Source organism: Carassius gibelio, chromosome A18 (assembly GCF_023724105.1).
Source record: "Carassius gibelio isolate Cgi1373 ecotype wild population from Czech Republic chromosome A18, carGib1.2-hapl.c, whole genome shotgun sequence".
NCBI classification, from domain to species: Eukaryota; Metazoa; Chordata; class Actinopteri; order Cypriniformes; family Cyprinidae; genus Carassius; species Carassius gibelio.
In genome coordinates this window covers 27175660-27194865 of record NC_068388.1, presented here as the reverse complement: position 1 = coordinate 27194865, position 19206 = coordinate 27175660, and the positions used below count along the sequence as shown (strand labels likewise).

Below are 19206 nucleotides of genomic sequence, written 5' to 3'. Positions count from 1 at the left end.
CTGTCCACTCTACTGTACATCACACAATTTTGAAGCCAAAAAGTGGAGATTGTGTGACCACCACAATGATGTGTCCCTTCTGGATATGATTAATTCTGTATGTCATAGCATACAGTTTCATCAAGCAGTTGCCTCAAATATGTTTTTTTTTTTTCATACTACTTATTCAATTACGGAAGTTCTAAGCGGCCATGCATTATAATTTTTTTCCTTCTTTTTTTCTCGTTATAACGACTTCATTTTCTCGTTATCTCGACATAATGAAAGTCGTTTTCTCGTTATGACTTGATTTTCTCAATATCTCAACATTATCTCAAGTGATCGCACCTTATTTAGCTACTAGCTGCTGTAATGTTAATCCAAGAAAATGAAATTAAGAAAATCACTCACTGCTCTTGACTGATTTACTCCGTTGTTTTAACAAGAATGAGTGCACAGTCAAACCAAAAATTATTCAGACACCATATGTTATTAAATATAAATAAATAAAGTTTTAATAGTTAGGTTCAGGACACTATAATTAATTTAGGTAAGTGAGTATAGCTAAATAAAGCGAACTGTGACATATTATATATATATATATATATATATATATATATATATATATATATATATATTACATATCTTTCTATCAAAGTTATCGGATATTATCAAGATGAATTTGTTCTGACAGTTCAACTCTGATTTCTTATCATATTTTATTACCATTTTATAAACTACAGCAAATAAGTTGTGATAATGTAAGAAATGTTGAAGGTGTCTGAATACATTTTGGTTTGACAGTTAATTAGATTTTTACAGTGAAGACTATGCAGTGCTATTTTATATTTAATTATTTGTTTTCTGTACCTGTACACCTACAAACATGAAACAACTTAAACATTGTGCGATTAGCACAAATAAATAGAATTAACATATAAATTAAACAATTTTAAACAGGGCCCACTGGTACAACCTGCACCGGGGCCCCGCAAACCCCAGCTATGGCCCTGCACTTTAATGTACGCAGACCTTCCTCGTGATCGCTATAATTTGTGCAGTCTTGGCCATTGCTGACATTTAGTTAATACATAAATGTTAAATGTTTGAATCAATATGATTATTTTGTGTATTAAGTTCTTACTGGATGCATGAGTTTCACCAACGCGTTCTGTGTCATAAAATAACTGCTTATCAAAACCAAGGTTGACGTCAGTGTATTCTGATTGCACCTATATCTTTATTTGTGCCTCTTTTAGGCACACGTTTGGTAGTTAATAAGCGGAGATGTTCTGTTTATCTACAGTAGGACGGGATTTAACGATTTTGCCATTTAAAAATGTTAATAACTAAAACAAAACGTTTGGTGTACTGTCTCTGGAAAAATCAACAGTGATTGATCAGCCTTTAATTATGCACAGTATTGTAGACGTAATTACCTATAGAAGAAGCAAAATTTGCTGAAATATACAGTAGGCTACAGTAAGAGCGCTTGCACGGTTGTCCATCAGATGCCTGTCAAAGTTGAGTTTGTTACTATAGCAACAGTAAAACTGTCATAGATAGCACACATATGTCTAGAAGATGTCTTTTAAAGATCTCTTGATCTGGAAAGCATCTGCTGTCTGCAAACGTCTGACAGACATCTTTCAGATGTCAGTTTTACATACATTCCAAATCATAAACATCTTAAAGACATCTAATAGACATCTATTTGACATCTAAAAGGAAACGTCCTATAGACGTATTGCAGATGAGCAAACACTCTTAAAAATACGTCTTACAGATGTAAATGCACACATCAAATAGACGTCTCCGAGATGTACTTGTGCTATCAGGATGTCATTATAACGAGAAAACAAACAAGATCTTGTATTTGTTTAAAAGTCTGTGTAAAAGTGACAATGTATGAAGTGTTCCTAGAACTTTGGAAGAGAGCTAATGTTGTAAATAAAAATATAAAGCAAACAACTTTTTGCAGTATTTAATTTTTTTGTCTGAAATTACAGCAATATATCCATAAATACCTAATTACTACACTTCAACAAAGAATATATTACATTACAATGAATTCAAACAAGTACATAAAAAAAACAACAACAACAAAAAAGAAAAAACAAACATAAAAACCCCATGGTTTCACAGCATCTAACATCCTCCCTCGATTGAGTTTGGGTGTGACTGTGCATGTATTGGGCAGGTTTGTATATGCCCTCATCAGGCAGTGGCAGTGGTTTGTGTGAAACAGATACACACACACACACACACACACAAAGTAATCAAACTGATGGCACGCCTGCTCAGAATCAGCATAGCCGAAATAAATAACAGTGCAAGCAAACTCCTCACCTGTGCTTCAAAGATGCATGAGACACCTCTGTGTCTTATTCTTGCACTATATTCTGATCAAAAACCGGCATGTTGGTCTGTCTATAACTGCAATGGTGTATGCAGTGCTGTATACATGTGATACATAGGGAACATGATGGGGGTTGGGTTAAGTGGCAGGAAAACAAACAGGTGTGTCATTCCCAGATTCTACATCATCTAAGAGTATAATATAAAAAAGGTAGAAAATTAAAGATATGACAGGCAGTCAGAATTCAAGGCCCATATTAATAATTTTTTTTTGTCAATGACTTGTGGTCATGTTAAAATGCGTCATTCACAAACAATGGATATATATATATATATATATATATATATATATATATATATATATATATATATATATATATATATATATATATATAAAACTTGGCAAACAAGAACGTCTTCGGGCAGAGCAGATTTTTTTGTTGTTGGAAAAATGTTTGCAATTTTCCAATTAACTATCAGCAGGACTGACTCAATTGTTCAACTTGATCAAGCTTTGCTTTCAACATTTTGGCATGCCACCTCTGAAACTTTGGCACAGTAATTGTCAATGGCTAAAATGTTTTGTATGTCAAACTAATTGTAATTCTTATCGTACAACAACATTTATGGATTTTATTTTTGTGCATGTCAGTTCCTGACAGACTGTCATCGCTTGAGCTCTCTGTGCACACAAGTGAGATATAGATTTCATAATATCATATTCTAATACAAACGCCCTTCACTTAATTGAAACAGAAATCCAAAAAGAGGCTGCATGCTGCTTCATGACAAAAAACAAAAACAAAAAACAACTCAGTGTAGCAGTCTGGAACTTTGAGAGACAAGTGACCACTAGCCAATGATAAAAGACAGTAGATGTTCTAGGTCCTACATATCAGTGGGTATATCCTCAGAATGCAGGACTCAAGTTATCCCGTAATGGATGGCTTTAATGGAAAAATGTTGGCGGTGGGTCCTGGGGCCGTTGCTACTGTAGTTCAGGCAAAAAAGGAGTGATGCCATCACTCCATGAGTCCTGAAAGGGTTATTCTGAGCAGCAGCAGAGCAGACACCAAAAGTAAACCTTTTGCTTAACGTCCAAAAGCATTAATATATTAGAAAAAAAAGGCAGGCTTTTTTCTTCCAAAGAACAATGTTTTAAGTAATTAAAAACATACAAAAATCTTTTTTTTTTTTTTGTTGTCGTTTTGAAATTATTTACAATACAATGCTGAAGCACCTCTTTAAAAAACTTTATTCTAAATCTCGAAATAAAACATTTTCCTTTATTTATTTGATGTTTTTTTCCCCCCTTCCCTAGATCGTAAAGAGTAGTCTGTCATAACGCAGTACCTCCAGAAAGTTCTTCAGGTTTTTTTATTTAAATTTTTTTATTGTCTTTAAGTGCATTTCTAGGCGTGACCTCCATGTTAAAGAGATGGCAGGTGGATTGAGCTGCATTTCGACTGGTGTTCTTCTCTCACTATGATGCAGTATGGCTGTCCCTGCAAATTGGAGGCATTCAGAGGCTTTGACGTGTGTTCATTGGTGATTTTGCCCACAGGATGGCATCGGGGGGGGGGGGGGGGGGGGCTTGGGGGTGTCAGTGGATGGCAAATATGTTGGGCCAGATCTTCTGTTCCTCACCATCACTCTCTAGGCTCTCGGAGTAAACTGAGCATGAGTCTGGGTCTGGGGCTTTGTAAGGGATGTGGGTGGTCGGTGGTGCCTTAGAGTGTCACCTGGGTGGAAAGCCCTTGAAGTGACCCCTAGACCAGGGATTCTGCGGCAGTGTCAGGCACTTTTTAAAGTGCTCTAGCTCTGCCTGTAGGTTCTCCCTATCTGACGCAAGCTTCTGCTTCTGAGCCATCAGCTCCTACAGAAAAAAATAGACACGTTACCTGTGAGACATCATCAGATACATATAAATATTTTCTGACAGGAGCAGGCATCCAGGGCTGGATCTAATATTTCTGGTGTGGAGTCATGATCTAACACTGCATTACATGGCTATGTTCTACAGCATTTGTGCACTGCACTCTGCATTCCCATGAATGTGAAGTAGATTGTGATGAGGACAGTATCTCAACAAAATGCGAACAACAGTGGTTATAGGAGACACATTTGAAATGGAAACAGTAATATGTCTTGGCAGACCATTTAAAATGCACCTTAATATCATGTATAAATTGTGTCAAAGAGGTTAGCATTTTTGTTTTTCTTACCCCCACTGAGTGTGACAGCTGTTCAGCTGTTAGACTGAGATTATAGTGATGTGCCTCCAGCCGTCTGCACTGACTGTGGAGAACTTGTCGCTCAATGCTTTGCTCTAGAGTCAAACAGAGAGAAACAGACAGCGAGCGGTAAGACTCATCAGTTCCTCCTCTTACACTCAAGAAGCCCCCTGGCATCACATACACCAACACACCACGACGTAAGGATTTAATGCTCTTCTGTTGGCCAGAACTATGATATCCATCAAGCATCAGTTCTGATAGGGACATAAACCACTGAAAACACATCTTACCTTCTGCATACTCTTGATAAGCTTCAAAGATGGCTTCAATGCCCTGCCACCTAGATGTAGTGGGCTCGTCCTCCTCTGTGTCATCTTCCTCATCCTCTTCCTCAGACTCCTCTGTGGAGAGTTCCTGGCGGGAAGGGTGTGGGAGGCAGTGCTGTCCATTGGGCTGCAAAGAAGGGGGGTGTGGGTGGGGTTTGGACCGGCCCGGTGTGCTCTGGAGCTCAGGAATGTTATAATGCACGGATGAATCCACTGCATGGTTCTGTTCTGACATGACCAAGGCACCACCTGATAGAGGAAGAGACGTGTTAGATCTATGAGCTGCTCTGAAAATAGATTTTTTCATGGATGGTGACAAGATATTAAAATGAAACCTAATGCTCTGTTCAGTAAAACTATTTTAATTTATGCAAAATGTTCTCTGGGAATTGAACCATGGGTTTTGCGTCGCTAACACCATTCTCTACCAGAGTGTTACCCAACCTTGTTCTTTGAGACACAACAACAGAACATGTTTTAAAATCCTTCTCGCTCAAACACACCTGATTCAACTCAACTTGTTAGTAAAGAGTCATGTCAAGACATGGAAGAGTCTAAGAGAGTCTGAAAGAGTCTAAGAGTACTGAAATAGATGGGTCTGATAAGGGAGACATCCATAATGTGTAATGTTGGTGTGCCTCCAAGAACAGGCCGCACAAATGCTATGACTTGCTGCCTTCATGGCAGAATCCTGGCTTAAATGGAACTATCATCCCTAACTTAGGCAACAGTCTCTGCATCTATGATCCCTTTCAACTTTGCCTATATAAGAAATTGAACAAAGCTGTTCTCATTGTGTGATGCACAGGCCATTTCAATTTTATTAATTCAGGAAAAGTTTTTCAGTATTTTGTCTAGCAATTATGACAGATGATAAGCAAATAGGTATGTACTCACAAGCTACTTATTTGGTATCAATACCTGTAAATAATATATATAATACAGTTTTATCACATAATGTGGGGTTGTGCATCACTTTCAAACGTTTTAAGTACTTTTTTAATATTTGTGCCAAAACACCCTTAAATATTTAGATGGACTGTGTCACATGATTGTAAGGAGCGAGTCTTTTTTTTTTTCAACCCCTGGGTCCCGCTTTTATGAAATTATTAGGCCCGCCCCAGTCATTTAAGAAATAATAATAACATAATCAATACTTATAACTTATCAACTTATTAATTTATGTTATCTGGGCCTTTCAAAACACGTGAATAATTCTAGATACCATATTTTCAGAATTATTATGACTTGTATAATGGACTTGATGTTCAGCGGTTTCTTCTTTAAACTTCTTCTGTAACTTTTGAACGATTCCAGGAAAATCGCAAAGCTAGTCCCGGTTCCAATCGATACTCGATACCCAAGCCTATTTATATCTAGTCTTATTTATTATAAATAATTTATCTGAGCACATCATTATTATTATTATTATTTTTTATTCATGTGCTCTCATAATCTTTAATCAGAATAACTTTCCTCTTGCAACAACATCTCTTCTCTTCTCTGATAATGTATACACTGGAGTAATGAGAGAGCTACTATTCAATCAAATGAGATTGCAGCAATAGCAAACGAGAACAATCCAATCATTTCTCAGTGGACAAAATGCCCCAACCCTACATTTTATTTTTTATTTTTCAAAGAGTCATTTCATAGATATGTCACAAAAGGGAAGAAAAGACTATTACAACTTTTATTTAAATATATAAGCAATGAAATAACAGAATCTTAAAGAGAGATTGAACTGCTAATTACCTTTACTCTTCTGCAGGGCTTTTTGGGTGGACTGCAGTACTGATTCATGGAACTGCTGGGCAAACTCCTCGGCGATGAAACTCTCCCAGGGTTTGGTCTTTCTGTTGACACTAGTGGAACTCTCTTTAGTGAATGGAGGCTGTCGCACACTGTTCAGCAGACTAGCGCTCCTGCCAGGGATGCTGTCATTGGCTCGACATTTGTCAGGTAATGCAGCAGGCAACGAAGAGTCTTTCATTCTCGAGGGATCTGAGAGGGATCTGTGATGATCTGAGTGGTAGAGGGGTTCTGCTGGGGGCTGGGGCACAGACACAGAGGGGGAGGGACTGGGGGGCCGTCCATTCATCAGATCATTAGAATGGACTGGAGATTTAGATGACAGGTCTGCAAAATAAATAAATAAATAATTAGAATCATCTAATGTTTACAGGTTGGTATATTCATGAACACAGAAAAACATCAACAGACTCTTGACCAAAGTGGACTGAAAAGACTTTGAAATTATCATGAGGGGTGTTTCGTACATCCCTGAGAGTGTATCACAGATGCTGTGCATCTCCTGAGTGTCATCCACACAGTGAAACTCTCAGTACATGTTATGGTAATGAGCTGAGAAAACAGACAATGATGAACATCTGGAGCTGTCAGCTGCTTTCACACACTGACAACACTCCACAGTGTGTTCTCACAGAACAGGAGTCACTGCATGGACAAATGCACGTGAACTGACCTGCGCATAGGGTTGCAGGGCTCCTGCACAGCGGGTGAGGGTTGTATCTGATGCTGTCTAGAGTCACGCTCTTCTGTTTTATGGCCTTCAACAACTCCTCAACCCTCTCATTATCTGAAAAACAGGAAGAAAAAAAGCAAGAGAGCGAGAGAGATATTAACATTAAAGCTTGTGAAAGTATCTTCTTGTTTGTTTGCTAACTTTACACTTGGTCCACATCAAGGCTTCTACCGCCCCTCATCAGTCCTGCATCTAACTGTATTATATGACTCTGAAGTAAACTCTAGTGTGAAAATGCCCAGATAAACCCCCAAAGAGCCTAAGTATGAACATGATAAAAAGCATGAATACCTTTTCTCTGCTGCTGAGTGACGTGGTTGAGGCTGAAAATGGTGAGGAAGCGTTTCTTATCCTCCAGTTCAGGGCTGTTGTTCATGTCCTCTGGGGTGAAGCGGGTTAAAAGGGGGGAAGGCTGCTCTGAAGTAGGCCGCTTCCTCTGAACAGCTGGGAGGGAAGGACTCCTCTCTCTCAGCATGCGCCTCCTCTTCCTCCTCTTCACCTCCATCATCTCCTCCCGACGGGCCAGAGTCGTCAGGTCAAACATCTGCAGAAACTCCACCTTCTGTAGGAAGAGAGGGTTTTCTCTCAATAAATATTGCTTTTAATGGGACAAGGTCATTAGAGTCACGATGGAATCATGATACTATGTTGATTTACCTCTGTGGAATCGTCTAGTTTGAGTGGCGGCTGTTCTGCGACCCTCCTGAGATGAGCTCGCATCTCTTCCTCATCACTCTCATCATAGGAGTCATCCAGCTCATAATAGTAACCTACAAAGGATATCACTGATCACTCAGCGACTCTTAGAAATGACCTTCAAATGATGTAAGCTTGACCAACTGGATAAAATTGGGGTGAATAAAGCCAAGAGTATACTTCAGTTGTATCGTCAAACACTCAGTCTTTGAAAGTATACTCCAATTGATAATGTGTACAAATCCAGGAAGCCGCACTAGACACTTTTCTTTTTAATGTTCAATCTCCTCTGTTTCTTTATTAACTGTGAAACAATGGTCAAGGCAAGTGTTTCCACTTTGAGGAAACTTACTAGTGCAAAAACAAGATGCATTTGGGAGCATTTGTGCATACAGTTTGAGTGGACTATGCTAATGATGACATTTACGTCACACACAATTTACTCATTGTCTGTCATACATGTAAAAACTGGAGCATACTTTGGCCTCAATCTACAGATATATGGCCATTTTAAGATTTTATTCATTGGCTCATCATGCAATTAAAATAATTTTTTGCTATCCAAAAATATTGTAGTAATCAGCTACTAAAAATGTAGTACACCTTATTGAACTTCTATATTAATCCTTACTGTATATAATCTCATTTATTAACACTAAAATGTATCATTCATCAGCTAATATCTGCAGTTGGCTCTCCTGCTCTTTAAATATCAGCACCAGTTTTACAAAAACAGTAATCGTTGGGATAATCGTTTTTCTGGGCTGCATTAACATTTTCAGCATTTGGCTGGCCCGGTTAACTACTTACCTTTCTCTCTGGCTTCTCTGCGTCTTTTCTCCTCCAAGTCCAGTTTGCTGACAGCTCGTCTGTGCTGTTGCAGGAACTCATCGTACACTAATGTGGCATCTGGTACGAGACATGAATGCCCCTGGTGGCTTTTAAAAGACCCGCTGGACTTCAGGCCTGCACTCAGCTCTCCGTATGGCCCTGAGAGACTCAGCGGTGCCCTCTGCTGGTTCAGGAAGCTCTGGGTGGATTTTTCCAACTCCGCTAGGAAAGTGTTTGACTCCGAGAACCCACTGGGCTGGATGGGGGCATATTTATCCAGACTATCCCTTTTCCGAGATCCCTCTTCCAGCTTTTCAGAAGTGTAATGACGCTCATGTTTGGAGGGGGGTAGGGGAAGCCGGCTTATATCATAGTGACCCAGACTCTGGGGCTCATGCAAGGTGCGTCTAGAGTCGGTGGAGGTCTCGATGAGTGATGCAGGGTTCCATAGCGTGGTTGGGGGTGGGGGAGCGTGGTCTTTGTGCTGATATTTTGGGGAGATGAGAGGGGGTGGAGCTCCCAGGAGAGGATGGGGATCCCTGTCTCTCTCACGATCTCTGCTGTTGGGCTCGTGATGGTTTGGTCCAGGTCTAAAAGAGGAAACACATGTTCTAGTTTTTGTAAGCCACAAAATCACATCACTGTCCCAGGGTTTTGCAACCTAAACTTATCTCATTTGTATAAGTCTTTTGTAAATTGGAGAAGATGTGAACAACTGAGTCACTCTTTGAAGTAACTGGATTCATACCAACTCTTGACGCCCCAACCAAAAACATTAGACTCTGACTGAGAGGACTCAGCAATTTAATTCTATCCATCAATTTATCTCCACCCATACCTAATTAGTTTTTCATAATCCAATATTTCTGTTTTTCCTAGATGACATATGTCAATGCACATCAATAATTGAATGAATATAATTGTAAAAATTGTAGTAAAAAAAAGTGACCTGTTGTATATTGTTAGCTGAAATTTTGTCATTAAACAACAAATATGTTCAAAGTGCTGGGAATGCAGACATCTGTATGACAATCTCCAGTGTGAAAATGGCCTTACCTGTGTCCCTCTATATGCAGGTCTGCAGTTTCCCCCTGTCTGCCCAGGTCCAGGTGCTGCTCTATGACCTGCTGACGGAACTCTGAAACCTGGTACTGCCTGTCCTCTTTCTCTTGCCGTAGTTTCCGTTGCCGGGCTAGCCAGCGCTCTTCCTCATTATTGCGCTGCAGCATGGTGGCCACTGTCAGATTGGCAGGTCCCGCCCCTCCAGGGCCCAGATACATGCCATGGGCAGAGACAAGGCTGGGCACGGGGTGACTGCTGGAGTTTATAGAATGGTGAAGTCCAGGCTGGATTGGTTTAGGGGTTGTAAGGGTGGGCTCTTTGGTTTTATCTGGGGGAAATTATAGTCATAATGTTTAGCTGCACAGAATGACAGCTCACACAGGTGAAACAGATTATAATGTATTCCTTCTTTTCAGTGCCACTAGCAAGCAAAGCAGTACTGTTCTCCGTTTTAATACTCGGAATATACACCAGTATCCTTTGCTTTGACATGTAAAACTTCAAGTAAATAATTTACATTGTAAATTTTTTTTTTTTTTTTATGTGATTCAAACTTTAAAAGTGCATTAACATAGAAACTCTAAAGTCAAATACAAAGAACGTATAAAGCCATTTAATAATGTTTAATTATGATTCCCCACAAAAGATGATTTAATAATTTGTGACCACATTTCATTAATTCACTACCTTGTTAAATTAAAATTAATGAACAAATTATTTCTACATGGCCACAATTTATCTAAAATGAGGGAATGAAATAATAAGTTGTGGCAACTTCCAATGACTTATTAATTTGTGGCTACATTTCATTAATTCATTACCTTGTTAAATTAAAATGATTGAACAAATTAGTACAACATGGCCACAATTGAAGTAAAATGAAGGAATCAATTAATAAGTTGTGACAACATTATTTCATTTTTCTTCCGCATGTCATGTCCAGGGCTTTACAAATAAACTTGATTGTCTTTCTTTGTCTAACAAGCACAAACTGTATTAATATTGAACGTCAATGGCAAGACAACCAATCCCCACGACATCACAGATTATTGTAACCTGTTGCTATATGCTGCTACAAAAGTTATGACAGGAATTGTTTTTTCATGTTTACATTTTTCTTGTTTGTTATATAATTATAATTATGCTGGAAATACATTTACTAAATGATGTTAAATTGACTGACTGATTCTTTTTCACTTGAAGTCAGCATGAAATGGAAGCTCACCCTTATTCATTTGAACTCATTATAAATAATTAATCCATGCATGTGTTTCTTTCTTTTTTTAGCTCATCATAATCAAAACTTGATCTTCCTGTGAAGCAAAAGACTTCAGTCTATTAAATAAGCCAGACTTTTTGCTACTTACATTATACTGCAACTTATAAAATACGATTATCTGGAGTGGTCCTAAATTTGTATACCATCCATCATGGTGGTAAATTTTAATCTAATTTAATTTAATTCACATTTCACTGAGTACTTAAACCAGAGTATAAAATTGCTGAAGCTAGTACAACAAAAGATAACCTACTAAGCATTCATAGTGTTTTTGTGGTTCAGTTGGTTTGGCATATGTGAATCAATGTTCATACCAGGTCTGTTCGTAGTGATTCTGTCTGCATGTTTGGCTCTGTCCTCTGGGAAACCTCTCAGCCCATGAAGCTCAGCCAGATAGTGGCTCTCCACAGCCTTCTCTCGTGCGGACCTCTCCTTCTGTCGCTCTATTTCTCTCTCACGCTCTCTCTCTTTTTCCCTTTCTCTCTCCCTCTCTCTCTCTCTCTCCCTCTCACGCTCCAGCTCCTTCTCTCGCTCCCTTTCTCGCTCGCGCTCTTTTTCTCGCTCAGCCTCTCGTTCCCGCTCTTTCTCGCGCTCGCGTTCTCTTTCTCTCTCTCTCTCTCTCTGTCGCAGCTCGTCCTCCATCTGGAGTCTGTGAAGAAACAACACACACACTGATGAGCTCAAACTACAGACACATAGCGCAAATTAGGGGTATATTGTCAAATAAAGTTATCTCAATATTTTCTGGAATTTTATTGATAACGATATTTAGAATTTTTTCGCTGAGTGTTTTATTGTGCTGACAACCTTAAGGACTACTGTGGACAGCTGTATCCTAATGTTTTTCATATTCTCTGTGGTGGTCAGTTCACAGCAGTGATATATGAACTATTATCAAGTCTGCAATGTTACTACATTACTAAATCTATTTGCAATGTCATAAAATTAGTTTATGGCCATTACCATTACAAAAAATGACAACGGTACAATACAATATGGTACAGTGATTCATCAAATTGTAATGCATTGATATATTTTTTTCTGTTTACATCAAGATGTGATGGTGTTGTTGTGTACCTCTCTGACAAGCGCTCCGACTGTAGGCTGGACAGTGATGGGTGGCTTAGGTCTCCAGGGTAACGCACCCCAGGCAGGTGCATGTGTACCGCAGATGGGTGAAGAGGAGGTAGAGCACCCCCTGCAGGTAGCGGATAGAACGGTGACCTCAGCGCGGACAGACAGAACGGATCATCCATTCTAAGAGAGTCAAAATAGAAAGAAACTTAGACGGCTATAACTAAGCCATTCATAGGTTGATTGTTTGAAAGAATTCAAACACTGCAGCTCTTTCTTAACATTGATCTGTTCATCTGAGCATTCTGACCAGCCTTACAAAGCAACACTGACTCAAACTGAGATTAGGGCCGTCTGGCCAACAAGTAGCTAAATTGGGAATTGTTTCGGGACAAGTCCCATTGTGGAGATGTGGTGGTACAAAAATGACATGTTACACCTTTAGTCTGTCCTGTGCAGTACATTAAGCCCCACTCACAACAAGAACAGTAACTTCAAAGATAACTATAATGAGAAATGTATTAGTGTTCTGTATATTAATATTCTGTTTTTATAAGCACATGCTGCAGTTATGTGGCATGCTGCCACTTTAAATTCTCAAGCTCTTTAAGCCGGGTAGAATCTGATTGGCTATAAATAATTTTATCATTCATCAGTCGTTATTTTATAGTTGTGGTGTGGACTTCCTTATGCTCATAGAATTAGGTGATTATTACTTATTGACTGTTAAAACTTTATAGTTATAATTATCATCCTTTATCTGTCATTGCTATAATAACTAAAACAGAATACTGTCCCCATTTATACTCAAATTATCGGTGAATAACTAGGATTATAGTGTTGTATAGACTACTATAATGGTGCTTTTTGGAGCAGAACAGAATAAATTGCCATTCATATTCTTGTATGCAAATAAGCAGTGTGAAGATTCTGCTTAATGTCTCCTGTTGTGTTCAGTGAAAGAAAGACAGTCACACAGATGGGAAACAAGCTGCCTGAGTAAATAAGAACAGAATTATCACTTAATTTGCTTTAGTTGACAGCAAATCTTGAAATCTCAGCTAACATCTCCAGGGTTTTAAATGTGTTAGTCATTGCATGTTTGTGTACCTGTAGTGTGAGAAGGAGGGGTGGGGAAGATATCCAGGATGGTAGTAAGCAGCAGCAGCTGCAGCAGTGGCAGGATCAAGCCCCAGGGGTAAAGACGGCATGCGTAGCTCCTCGGCTGTGGCATAAGGACGAAACCCCCTCAGATATTCCTCAGGAACACTGGCTGAGGGCACAGTATGGGGCATCTGACGGGGCAGGCTGTCAGGGAAATAGAGGAAAAGAATTTAAAGCAATATAACCATAAAGAAAAAGAAAGAAATAATGATGTCACTTTATCTCTGAAAAGGGATGGCAGGTTTTAGGTCCTATCCACACACCTTAAAATTTTTAACATGAACAGAATAGTAACAAACTGGAAAGGTAACACTTCACAATAATTTTCCATTTGTTAAAATGAATTAACATGGACTGAAAATTAAAAATACTTATAAAGCATTTATAAAGCTGTGACAAGTAGGCAGGCTACAACAGTCCGACACGCTGTGTTTCAGAGTGACTGTGCTCATTGTGCATGTGGATGAAAGATCTTTACATCTGTGTTACCACTGGAGCAATGTATTCCTAGAATTGTCAAAGCAGTTAAATCAAGTTCAGGCTGATTGTTCAGTGAAAGACTAAAGGCCTAGCAGTGAAGTCAATCTCCCACAGTTCGTAAGTAATACTCACTTAAGAGGTTGAAAGCGTGAGTCCTGCATCACAGACGTGGGCGTCAAGCCAAATGCGTAAGGGTTTCCAATTAGGTGAGAAGGGACAGTGGGACCCCCTTTCTCTTGGGAAGAAGCAGCCTCTGAACTTAACCGGTCCCGGCTGACTCCACGGGGACCTGACTCAGCCTAGAAAGACAAGAGAGGAGCGTTTTGTTTGAACTATTACAGCTTCACATGCTGCCCATGTTTGCCAAGCAAACTCCAAAATGTAAAGCACTTCTCAGATGTGCCTAAAAATTTAAACACAGCATGTAAAACCTTGTTTATGATTGATGTGGTGCAAACCACCGCAGATGATGCTCAAGAGGCATTTATACTTCACATACTCCAGCCCCATAAAACAACAAGATTAAGATGATAATAATAATAATACATTTGTTCATATTTTTACCTGGGCACATGAAGGTAGACTAGATTTCTCTGGCTCTAATCTGTGCAGTGCTCATGTTTTTTCTCATGTAAAAATGACATATTTGAATTGTTAATTTGGGCCATTCCAATCCGGCTCACCATGTGTTCCCACCCCAAATTCATAAAGATATCTAGCCTAACTATGGATTTCCAATTAATAGTTATAGTAAATAGCAAATAATTGTAAAAGTATTTTCTTTAGAAACACTTTGTGTTGGTGCTCCAGGAATGTGGTTGGGAACCACTGATGTACAGTAGATCTTCAACAAGAATATGGCTATTAAACATAAAAAAAAAGTATAATAAAAAAAGAATTAATTGACAGAAGCATATATTGTTGTTTAAAAATATCCAAACTCAAGGTATTTCTGTCTTTACAGATCTATATGTTATTGCTTAAATTCTGTTTTTCTGTTGGGAAAATGAATGGGATTTTCATGCCTGGAACCACTGTACTACTGAACTACTACTGAACTACTGTAGCTCTGACAACCTGCGTGTACAACAAAGTCATATTTAGAGGACCTCTAACTACAGGCAACAACAAATATGAAACACATCTAATGTTGTGACTTCCTCTCTCTCGCCTCTTTCTGTATAACACATTTAACTTAGCAGCACAGAAACTTCAAACTCAGCACCCACATTGATCAGTGTCTTCTTCTCTTAATGCTCCTGTGAACTCTTGCAAGTGGAAAGGGAGGTGTCCGAAGTGCAGCCAGGCAGAAAAGTGGTTCAAGTCAAAATCGCAGATTAGTGAGGTTAATCTGAGATGGACATCCCCACCCTGATCCAGCAGAGAACAGACCGTCGGACAAGGCAAAGACCTTGCCATTAGCCACATTGCTTTTTCTTTGGTTGTTGAGAGGCTAATGACATTTAACTGCATCTTACCGAGGTTATTGAAATCCATAAAGCACCATTAGCAGAGTCTGAAGGACGTTTCTGCGCTTCTCAGTTAACACCGACATAAATCAAGATGAACAAGAGCTTTGGGGCTGTCAAATGCCGTAAACGTTTCCCATTTGATCTCTCTCCTTCACTATAACAGTTAAGCAATAAACTATGAGAGGTTGTGCTATATTGGGAGTATAGATGAAGTTAAAGGAAGCTGTTAGAATCTCTGAGAAAAAACAACAACAACTGTCATTAGGGCGATACCCTATCAAAAGGTACTAATATGTACACTTGGGGTACCAATATGTATGATTTAGGGGTAAATATGACATATAGATATTATATTTTGTACCTAAGGATACCACCATAGAAAAAATGTTGTACCTTTGAATGTTTTGTACATGTCCAAATAAGATAATAATAATAATAATAAGAGAGTAATCTTACAGTGACTGGGAGGGAACACATTCGGTTGACCTAGATTTGTCTTGGCCACGGCATAGGAACATTATATTAAATAGTTGCCACAAGATAATTTTGTCAAGGAATTCAATCAGACTTGAATATTATTAATAAATTAACATTTTATTTTTAATTAAAAAACATTTAATTAAATAACATTTATAAACAAAATGTGTGTAAAATTAATAAATGATTATATTAACCTAACTTAACACTATTATATGAGCCTATATCATGAACGAAGTATAGACATTCTTATCCATCCCATTTCATCTTTGTCTTTTAAATTCATGCACTTTTAAATTAACTGATCATATCAGTCACATACTGGTGTAGACTATAACCCTACAAGAAATACAGTCATACATTCAAAACTTTATAAGCATTATTGCAGAGCAGTTAGTTTTTGTTTTGTTTTTCTTCTTCTTCCTCACATTACACAAATAACTGATTTTAGGGTGAAATACAGAGCTTCCGGAGATTTACCCATCTTTGCCCGTGTGGTTTTAAATTCACCTCCTCATTTTGAAGAATTAGATCATCACATTTTTATGGCTATTTGTTACAAAAAATCCAAAACAATACAGGATGTAATAATATAAATGATAACTCTTACGCCCTCTTCTGGTCATTGACTGCATTACATACAAGCTCTGTTTATATATGTCGGTTTACTAGACAGAGTTTGGGGACAAATTTATGACAAAGGTTCTGACAAAGCCTCCGGTCCTCAATTAAAATAATAATAATAAAATAAATGTAAAATATCATGCAAACAAAAACAAGGTTTTACTTCTTTTTTTTTTTTTTTTTGGTTGGTTGGTGTGGTTTCCGGTTAGACTGTAGTAATTATAATGAACTTATAAAAACAACCTAAGTATATGACACGTCCACTTTTATAGAGCTACATAAATATATGTGTGTGTACAAGGTGACAGGTGCGCAGTGGGGCTCATGCACATTAATAATGAAAGAGGAGTGTGTTGTGATGGAGCCAAGGGTTGCCTGATGCCTGGCTCCTCTGTCTTTCTCTCTGTCTGCCTCGGTGGCTTTTGTCTGGCAGACAGTCAGGCAGAAAAATACACCAGCTCAGTATAGTGAAAACCCCACACTTGCACATCACAACTCATACATGTGTATATATGTGTGACAACTATTGAAAATTATACCAAATTATTCAGTGAGAGGAAAGAGAGTTTGTAATTCATGACAGTATCTCACTCTGCTGGCTTATGTAACTAGAGGGTCAGGGGTTGAGGTAGTCGGGGATATCTATAGAGCGCCTTAGTTTATGGGATTAACCCCCCTGCACGCACACACGCAACTCAGCAATAATAAGGGTTGCGCAGCAGACAGAGAGCTCTTTGTTCAGTGTATGTGTGTGTATGTGTGTGTGTGAGAGAGAGAGCTATAGCCCGAGCACCTCTGCCCCTCACCCTCAACTATACTGACCCAGAATCTTTCAGTATGTGCATCTGAACATTTCCCATCATAAACGGTGATGTCAGAGGTGTTCAAACACAACCTCAGCTGGAACATCACACAGACTAGATACCAGGGCTGGAGCAGAACGCTGCATCTCTCCCAGATCCTCCCAGTTGAGTGCCGGCTTCATTTCAGTGAAAAAGCACCCCGGGTTGCTCAGGTTGAGAGTGGCAGTAGCCAGAGGTATCAGATAAGTGGGATTAGAGGATGACCGTAATCCTTAATCAAAGCGAATGCGCACATACACTTATTATGGGTGTCTGAAGGGGGGTGAGGGCACAGATGTTCAGTGTCATTGCAGGGCCACTGTTAACACTGGGGGGCAGAGGGCGTGTGTATGATGAGGGGGGGCTGGTCCTGTTGTCGTCTGTGTATTGCCCAAACATATGCCACACACATTCTTACACTGTGATTTACAAGGCAAATGAAAATCCAGCACTGTACATGTTTCTGCCACAAACAGTTTCAAATGCTCAGGCGTGTTGCTTCAATAAAGCTATATAGTATGGTACAATTTTCTGTACCCATTATTCCAGTCTTCAGGGCTCTCTAGGGTTTTGATGATTTCATGTATAACTTTACCTCTCGTACAGGTCGGCTCTCACTCCTCCACAGGCCGTTGACGGTTTTGGTGGGTGCTATGGTGACAACAGGTGGGGTACTGGGTACGCTGTGGCCCCCGGGAGGCACTATAACTGGACCCATGGGGCCCCGCTTGGGCGTACTGACTGGGGAGCTGTGGTTAGTGGCCGGAGATGAGACAGGAGATGACTCGCTGCTGATGGAAGATCCTGCTAAATGACAGGAAACAGGAGAGAAACAGTTTAAAAGTCATTTTGTAATCAACTTCATGCCATTTATCTGGAGATTGTGGCTTATAAATAAAAGCAAACTCAAAATGCCACATTGCAAACACATTGCACCAGCTTCTTACGCATCTCTGCACTTAAAACTGTGTGCGCACCAGTTTATTTCTGACTAGTCCAGTTTGAAGTGGAAAGGACATACTATATAAATATAAATATCTTCTGGAGGAGTGGAAAGACAGACACACAACCTACGGGCAAACATTAGATGGAGACAGTGAACGGGGAGGAGCATTCATGAAGAGAGATGACAGGAAAAGCTCTGACAAGATAAAAAAAAAAAAAAAAAAGTCCTGTGTGTTCATCCTGAATTCTTTATCTGCATGAACATCCAGCCAATTACAGTTCAGTGCTTAATCAGCGCTCTCTAAAGCTGCCATCATTAGTAAATATCTACACACACACTCCATCTGTCTCTCAGTCTGTCCGCAGTGAGAGGTGAGCAGGGTCTAACATAACACTAGTCATGTGGCACATGTGGAATAGTCTTCATAAAATACTTTTGCTAAAAAATGTTTTTTTAAAAGAGCCACATTAACTTTCACTCCATCTCTTTCTATACAGTCAAAGCAAATGGTGACCAAGGTGTCATTTTGCTAGACATGTCTTGTGTCCCACAGAAGGAAGTGGTCCCACTTTTTTATTAGGTGTCTTTAACTACTATGAACTTAAAATGATAAAATGAAGCATTTTATATAAAATGGTTATTGTATACACACATGCTAACCTCCAAAACTCTTGCAAGAATGACATTTGCTGCTATTGATATTAAGAAATGGGAAATTTTAGGGATGGGGTTAAGAAGGTACTTTAAAAGTAAGATTAATGTAACAACATGTATGCACATCCTAGTTTTTTTTTTTTTATTATTTAAAGAATGT

The 19206-nt window shown here is 39.0% G+C and overlaps 1 protein-coding gene across 4 annotated transcripts in view; it reads right to left on the bottom strand.

Moving 5' to 3' along the window:
* Positions 1-1948: 1948 nt before the first annotated feature.
* gse1b (Gse1 coiled-coil protein b) overlaps positions 1949-19206 on the bottom strand; it is a 195772-nt gene continuing 178514 nt past the window's right edge. For 3 of the 4 annotated variants that reach the window (XM_052530743.1, XM_052530744.1, XM_052530745.1), the window contains 14 exons: positions 18042-18253; positions 14164-14330; positions 13498-13695; positions 12391-12570; positions 11628-11962; positions 10029-10362; positions 8952-9562; positions 8103-8215; positions 7737-8007; positions 7386-7499; positions 6656-7039; positions 4865-5149; positions 4563-4666; positions 1949-4213 (listed from right to left, as the gene is read on the bottom strand). In XM_052530743.1, coding sequence (XP_052386703.1) covers positions 4076-4213; positions 4563-4666; positions 4865-5149; positions 6656-7039; positions 7386-7499; positions 7737-8007; positions 8103-8215; positions 8952-9562; positions 10029-10362; positions 11628-11962; positions 12391-12570; positions 13498-13695; positions 14164-14330; positions 18042-18253 — 3446 coding nt within the window. In that variant the 3' untranslated portion in view covers positions 1949-4075. The remainder of the gene's footprint in view (positions 4214-4562; positions 4667-4864; positions 5150-6655; positions 7040-7385; positions 7500-7736; positions 8008-8102; positions 8216-8951; positions 9563-10028; positions 10363-11627; positions 11963-12390; positions 12571-13497; positions 13696-14163; positions 14331-18041; positions 18254-19206) is intronic. The other variant, XM_052530742.1, reaches the window with a different exon arrangement.